This window comes from Miscanthus floridulus, chromosome 6, assembly GCF_019320115.1.
Source record: "Miscanthus floridulus cultivar M001 chromosome 6, ASM1932011v1, whole genome shotgun sequence".
Lineage (NCBI taxonomy): Eukaryota > Viridiplantae > Streptophyta > Magnoliopsida > Poales > Poaceae > Miscanthus > Miscanthus floridulus.
The window spans coordinates 46,033,894-46,041,684 of NC_089585.1; the positions used below are offsets into that span (position 1 = coordinate 46,033,894).

Below are 7,791 nucleotides of genomic sequence, written 5' to 3' on the forward strand. Positions count from 1 at the left end.
TTACATCTCGGCCAACAAAAGCAAAGCCCTATAGATATATCTTTGCCTTCGAGCTTGCTTTCCATCTCTTTGTTTCTCTTCATGGGTGAGCACTTGCTTCATATGGTTATGATCATCATCTTCACCGTATCCTAACCTTCCAAGTGGAGCTAGATCAATCATTTCCACCGAAAACATTAGTCCACTAATTATCACTCAATTACTAAAAACCAAACTAGAATTTCTAGTCGGGCAATAGCACGGACCATCTGTGTGGTAGTAAGGAACCGTCGGGCAGGCAGGGCCGAGCTCGACGGCCAATGTCTATGGGCCGCTGTGACCGGCGATCTCTCTGTATGTTGGGCGGATGGCTAGCGGTGAATCGAAACATCAGACGGACCAGCAGTGAGGAAAGGAAATGTTAGGCGGACGGATGATTCCTAGGTAGGCACGTACGTCAATATGCCACATGGGCAATTTGATATTTTCGTGTGACTGATTTAAGGTCAAAAAAAGAAAAAGAGAAAAAAATAATTATGGCAAAGAAAAGAAGAGCACATGGTTTGGCTCACAATTTTATGAGATTTATATTTAGAGTGACAAATCTACGAAGCCCATTCTTGGACATGGCAAATAGTAGCAATTATCTTGAAACCAAATGCCAGCTATAGGTGCCGTAGAATACTCGAGTGTTCTGAGGCCCGAGAAGACTCGATTTTTGTTCTTTATGTCTTCTTTCTCCTCTCAACCCTATCGCTCGTGGCCTCCTTCTTCCGCCCTCCCCCCACAACCGTCATGGCAATGGGCGCCACCACCTGATCTGGCTCGACCACCTCCTACGCCGCCGGAACCTTAACCGCCGCCCTCACCATTGGCTGGCCTCTCCTGAGCTCCTTATAAATTCGCTAGAGTTGGGGAAGAAGAGAGGGAGAGACCAGAGACAGAGAAAAATAAGAGGAAGAGGAATCGAGTGTTAGGGATAGGAACACTTAAGTGTGTTATAGCATTTTTCTTTTAGAAAACCAGAGAAAGCCGCCGGATGAAAACGCGTAGAAAAATAAAAACAAAATGGCTCTAGTGGCAGATCGTTATCTGTTTCCTCCTCCATTTCATCCCAGCCACCACTTCCCGCCATGCCGCCACCGCCGCCGCAGGGTCCCGTTCCCTCCCATGCTGGCCGCGCCAACCTCTTCTCCGCCCCGCCGCCTCCCCTGTCCAACCGCCGCTACCCCCATCAACGGTCCCTGCCCCTCCCGCCCGTCTCCCCTGGCCGCCGCGACCCCAAGAACCACTCCCGGCAGCCTTCCCAAGAGGTAGAACCGACAGACAGCGGTCCAAGGAGAACGGCCAGCACCAACCCGGCCTTCCGCGCGGCCCACCTCCGTACCGCGTACCGCAAGCCCGTGCCTCCAGCCGCAGCCGCCGGCGAAGGCGAGGCCCTCCTCGCCGCCGACCCAACCGACGCCGCCTCGGGGCGCACCGTCGTCGTGGGTCCCTCGGGCCTCTCCTTCCGCCTCCCTGGCGCGCCGTTCGACTTCCAGTTCAGCTACTCCGAGGCGCCCCGCGCCCCGCCGCTCGCCATCCGGGAGCCGGCCTTCCTGCCCTTCGCGCCGCCGACCATGCCGCGGCCCTGGACGGGCAAGGCGCCGTTGCTGACGAAGGAGGAGAAGGCGCGCCGCCGGGGCGTGCGGCTGCACACGCCGCTCGGCCAGGAGCCGCGGCAAACGGTGAGCGCGCACGGGATCATGATGGAGGTCAGGGAGAGGAGGCAAATGGACCTGGCCAGGGTGAGCCCCGGTGACGGCAGGAGCAGGGAGGAGGTGCTCGGTGAACCGCTCACCCCATCTGAGGTGCGCGCGCTCGTCAAGCCGCACATTTCACACAACCGGCAGCTCAACATTGGTAACAACTGCACTGCCATTTTCAAGAGAGAATCTGATTATTTTTTCCTGCCTCTATATTCGTTCAGACTTGAGATTAAACTCAAATGGGCCAATGTGGAGAGCATAATGAGATAATACAGTGGCATGAGAACAAACACATCTGGAGTTAAGTTTGATGCAAAGGTCCTTTTCGATTACATAAGGTTAAAAATGTGGATTGTGGCACAACCATGGTATCTGCCTACAAATTCAGTTAATTGTTAGGAATCGGCGAAGGATAGCAATGTTTTTCGTACATGAAACGAGAACAAGTCAATTTGTGGCCCTTCAACTCTTCTCAGGGTTTTATTGTGGGCCAATTGCATACCTCTTCGAACCATTTTTATGAACTTGCCATTTGAGAAGTCATAATTGCATAGTTGCCACCAAAAGTGCTGGTCAAGCATCAAACCCACCACTGGATTATCAAACTGAAGAAATGTCCCTGTTCGACTTACCCCATATTTGGCTTGTTCGGCTTCTTTTTTCAGCCGGAACAGTGTTTTTCTCTCACAACAATTCAGCCAAAACAGTGTTTTTCAGCCAGTTTCAGACCAGCGAATGGAGCCATGCCCCCATTTTTCTCTCTCCTCCCTTCTCCATCAGCACACTGATGGCACCACTTCATGGTGTTCCATTTCTTCAGTCCAAGGCTCCTCCTTATCGCTCCATCTCCATGGTTACCATTGCAATTTCTGGAGGTAGGGTTGGACGGGCAGGTAGCCAGGAGCTGAGGGCACCAGCGAGGGGGACTTGTGCCAGATCAGGTTAGCTCTTGCTCGTCAGCAGTGAAGGGCCGAGGAGTTTGGGCATTGGCTGGCCTGCCCGTCCTCCTAGCTGGCCTTCCCATCCTCTCCACCCTCCTTGCCGATCTTCTATTCGCCCTCAAGTCACTGTCCACCATGCAAGCTTATCAGCACCTCCTCACCATCTCCTGCTGCTCCTCCTTCTAGTCCTCCACAGTGTCGTGATGGCTGCAGTGCAGTAGATGCAAGCAGCAGCATTGGAGGAGCTCGCACCAGAGGTGGGGACAATGGGATGGGGAGGAGCAGGGGTCAGCACTCAGCACCACGTAAGAGAAAGGGGGCTGGCAATGGAGACCAACATGCAAAGCACAAATGATGCCAATGAGAGTGGCTGCAATCGTGAAAGAAAGGAAGCATCAGAAAGTATATGCCAAGGGTTAGTTTGGTAATTCCATGATATGATTTTCTGTACATATTTTCTGAAATGTTTTTGCACCTATTGGATAACATTATCTAACAGAAGTTAAACTAATGGCAATCTAACTGGAGGGGATTCCAGTGGTAGTTTTCCAATAGATGTTTTTTTAATGGCAAATTTCAAATAGGAGTAGCAAATATGCATTTTGTCCTTTTAATTGTCGTCACTCCTCCGCAAAACTTGAAGTCACATCATATGCTGTTTTTTCCATCAGCTGGCACACCTGCTATCAGCAGTGTTTTGATATGCTGGTCCCGAGAAAGAACACCACTGCATTCAAGCAGGAGGTTGCCAGCAGTAAGGCTTGCTTTTGTTGAGGTATATATGTGATAAGTGGATGTTCAAACACATTATTATTTGCTTGATTTAGGCAGTGAGAGTTGTTTTAGATCGTCTGGATCCAACATGGTGTGGTATGTGGGCCAAACTTGGTAGGGAGGGATGGGTCCTCACTCCTCATTGGTGTTCAGAGTTGGAGTTGTATGGCCCTGTATTGCAGAGAGTCGAGGGACTACAGATAGACTTTTTCCTGCTTGTAAACCCATCCTCATATGATACCTTCCAAATCCTCTTTTCTGCTTAATGCAAAGTTAAATCTTCTTTTCTTTTTGTCGCAAAGCTAAATCTTATTACTGATGGAGTGTAGAGTTAAATATCAATTTCCTGAACAACTTCCTGTAGGAAGAGATGGCTTGACCCACAACATGTTGGAAATGATACATTGTCATTGGAGGCGCCAGGAAATCTGCAAAGTTAGATGCCGAGGCGTTCCAACTGTTGATATGAAGAATCTCTGTTATCATCTTGAGGTATCTATAATTAGTTTATAAATGTGCATTGTACACATTCACATGTGTTAGTATATATCCCCCAGGCATCTGGACAAGCATTCTGTGGTACAGAGCCAAAGATTTCCATTGAATCTCTTTTTCTAAAATTTGTATCTTTTTACTGTACTACCAAATGTGGATCCAGTATACAAAAGTGCCTTTTTTCAAAAAGAAAATATTTCAAAAGAGTGAGATCATGTTCCTTTTTATTTCTGTTCTGAATTGCATGATAACTCAAATGACACTCAATTATAAGATGTTTTAGCTTTTCTGAATACATGCTTTTACTATGTATCTATACATAGTGTATATCTAAGTACATAGCAAAACCTATGTATATAGAGAAGTCAAAACGCCTTATAATTTGGAATGGAGGGAGTACTTTCATAAGAGTTGTTTGAAACTTTTAGGATCATAGAAAGGAACAAAAGTTGGGCTTGCTAATATTTTGCCTCTTGTTTGTAGAACACCATACATTATTCTTTTCCTTTAATGCAAGGATTTAAGAATATAGGACAATAGTATCAATACCAAATCTTGAAAACAACAGTGTACTAATGAACTAATAATATTTTGATCAGACCAGTGTATGAGTTAAGGACTTTGAAGAACTTGTCTATTGTCAGGACTTTATTATAATGCATTGTCAAACATAATAAAATCTATTATGTTCCAGGAAAAGTCAGGTGGAAAAGTCATTCACCGAGTAGGTGGCGTTGTTTTTCTATATAGAGGAAGACATTATGATCCGAGGACCCGTCCTCGCTATCCACTAATGCTCTGGAAACCTGCCACTCCTGTATATCCAAAACTCATCAAAGAAGCTCCAGAAGGGCTTACAAAAGAAGAAGCAGATGAAATGAGAAGGAAAGGGCATGATCTGCTGCCAATCTGTAAATTAGGTATTAAGTTACTGATCAACTTTATTCCTATTCTTATTGATTTGATTCCCTACCAAAAAAAAAACTTTTTCCTTATTGACGATTGCTCAGGTATGTTCGACATCTGGATGGCCTTCTTATTTGATTTGTTTGTTTACAAGTTTTGTATTTCTGACATTCGAAGCAGTATATGAAATGACCTATTCACAGCAGGAACCTTAATCCTGTTACACACCACGTACTAGATACCTTTCAAGCCTAACTTAGTACTGTAAATACAAAACTAATTGTCAAGGATAGGCGGCCCCTGATTTTATATTTTTTTTGTGTATATGCTTACAAGATTTTGTACCATGTATGTCATGCACATGTGGGATGTGGCTGCTGGCTACTGGTTACTGCTTTTTCTACCTGCCTCTAGTTCTACTCACCAAAAATGCTAGTCCCTCCTTAGAAATAGATGACCCAGTTTGAACTGTTAAAGTTCAGTAACTTCGAATGGTGATATTAGCTCAATTGTTTAGTTTTTTCGTGTGAAAACAATACTGTTAGGGAGGCATTAAGTACTTCAAAAATATATAGCATTTTGACTATTTTGACTAATGCATGTTTGCTTCTACTAAAGGGTTGCTGCTGCAGCAGCTGTACACCTGTGCACCACTGTGTGCAGCTGCAGCTTCAGTAATTGCTGTTGATCCGAACAGGCCCATAGTGCTAAACTGATTGTCAAAACTCTCACTGGAAGGATTGCTTGCTTTTTACTCTTTTTTTAAGGTACAGAGAACAACCCATGCTACTGATGATGTATCTTATCTTGTATTCTCTTTTAGCCAAAAATGGAATATACATCACTCTTGTCAAGGATGTGCGAGATGCTTTTGAAGGAAATGACCTGGTAAAGATTGACTGTGAGGGTTTGAATCCAAGTGACTACAAAAAGATTGGAGCGAAACTAAGGGTTCTATTCACCCTCATGAATTTCTCAGTTTTCATTTCATTACTTGTAATGGTAGTGAATCCTTTACATACCTTCTTTCCGACCTACTCAGCTAAAATTGCTTAGTTCTATATATGCAGGATCTTGTTCCCTGTGTTCTTTTATCATTTGACGATGAACAGATATTAATGTACAGAGGAAAAGAATGGAAATCCAGATACTCGAAGCCTCTTACTCTCATTCCAAAAGTTCCAAAGAATAATCTGGCAATGTCATCTGACATGAATAGTTCAGGTATGCTTTCTTAACTCTTATAATAGCAGTTTTGGTCTTGTTTCTTTAATATCCATGGTCATTGTTATTTATAATAGCAGTTTTGGTGATTAGGTTTTTATCAACTCCTCATTTTGTAATATCTTCCTGCACTCATTTATCGTATGCTTATATTCATGCATTTTGCTCAAACATACACCCAGATGTGTTGCATGGAAAATATAGCTGCCCTTTTTTGTTGGTCACTTGGAAAAGACCAGTATCTCCAGTTAATTTTATATTATTGGTTGCACTTCCTGGATCAAAATAACAAAGCAACTTTTTTCCAGATACAGATCAAGTTGCGATAAGAGAAGTATTGAGACCCAAAATGTTTAAATTATGGAAGAGTGCAGTGGACTCGTCTCTGGCATTGCTGCTGGATGACGCTGAAGCAAATGATCTCGCACCGGATTCACTGCTGACTTTGGTTGAGGAGTTCAGCGTGACATCTCAGGCAGCGGAGCACTCATTTCCTGCTCTGCTTGTGACCAATGGTGAGGTGAACACCGAATCTCTAAGTGCAGAATACATAAATGATGAGCCTGAAACAAGCATTTTTGGAAACGAAGAGGGCCGCCAGCTCGAGCAGTCACCTGATCTCTGTGACGATGAACATTTTGAACTTGACATGTTTGAGCGTCTGGAGTCATCTGTGCCATTGGGTTCGCTGCCGATTGACAGCATGATAGAGCAGCTGAACAGTGAGTGAACTACAATGAGCAGTTCATTCAGTCCATTGGGGTAACTACTGATGATCAGATTGCAATCTCGGATTGTGTAGATGCATTCTCTATGTTCCTCCGACCTCAGTCTGATGATGATCTCAATAGCTGAGAATTTTCAGCGATTTGGTAGCAAACATGATGTAAAGAAAATAATTGTAGCGGATGGGCATGTGGCCCAGTGGTGAAGGCTCCAAGTGAGAAGCCGGCCGGCCGGGGTTTGATCCCACGTCCCGCATCTGCCCTCCTGTGAAGGGCGCACCAGGTGGTGCTTTAAAAAAAAAAGAATAATAATAATAATATATTTGTAGTATGCAAATGCACTAACTGATCACACGTATCATTGTCACCATCAATGAGTATGCTTGCATGTATAATAATATTTACATTTATTTATACTGTGTTCACCAAAAAAAAAAAGTATTGCGCTATGCTCCAAAAAGGTGCAGACGCTAGCAGTGACTAGAGTCTATAGTAGGTGAATCTTCTTCAAATTTTTAATATTTTTGAAAATAAGGAACCGATTTATGGTTCAGAAAATTTTGGGGCAAACCCACCAAAGAGGAATCAAGAAAACTACCTTGGTGAAAATTAATGAAATCATCCTCTCCGATCTCCGTTGGTGTGTAGCTAGCCAATCTCAGTAGGGTTTTATGTGCATTAAATACGTTGATACGATACTTTATTAAAGAAGAGAGATGATAAAAGTTTCATAGGAGTACATAGAGTTTCACTCTTCTGCACTGTTATTAAAATACGGGTATGTTAGAAACTAGGATATGAAACCTCTATTGAGACTGACCGTAGGGCTTGTACAATACATATAGAAAGAGAGATACTATACCAAATCGCTTCTCTTATAATATGTTTTTTTAGCTTGTTTTTTTAGGTGAAACAGTGTTTTTCTCTCGTAACAAATCAGCCAGAACCCACGTGTCGCGCCACTATGCAGCTGCTGGCCGTGGCTGCTTGTGCGAGGTC

The 7,791-nt window shown here is 44.1% G+C and overlaps 1 protein-coding gene across 3 annotated transcripts; it reads left to right on the plus strand.

The window, feature by feature from the left end:
* Positions 1-1,072: 1,072 nt before the first annotated feature.
* On the plus strand, positions 1,073-7,169 carry LOC136458207 (CRS2-associated factor 2, chloroplastic). 3 transcript variants are annotated; one of them, XM_066458190.1, is made up of 6 exons: positions 1,073-1,881; positions 3,807-3,934; positions 4,632-4,857; positions 5,667-5,794; positions 5,914-6,067; positions 6,382-7,169. In XM_066458190.1, the coding sequence occupies exons 1-6, from the start codon at positions 1,113-1,115 to the stop codon at positions 6,795-6,797; spliced, it is 1,821 nt and encodes a 606-aa protein (XP_066314287.1). In that variant the 5' UTR covers positions 1,073-1,112; the 3' UTR covers positions 6,798-7,169. The 3 variants fall into 3 exon arrangements, with proteins under 3 accessions (XP_066314287.1, XP_066314289.1, XP_066314288.1); XM_066458192.1 differs by having other exon boundaries at positions 6,376-7,168; XM_066458191.1 differs by having other exon boundaries at positions 5,667-5,731; positions 6,376-7,168.
* Positions 7,170-7,791: the final 622 nt, after the last annotated feature.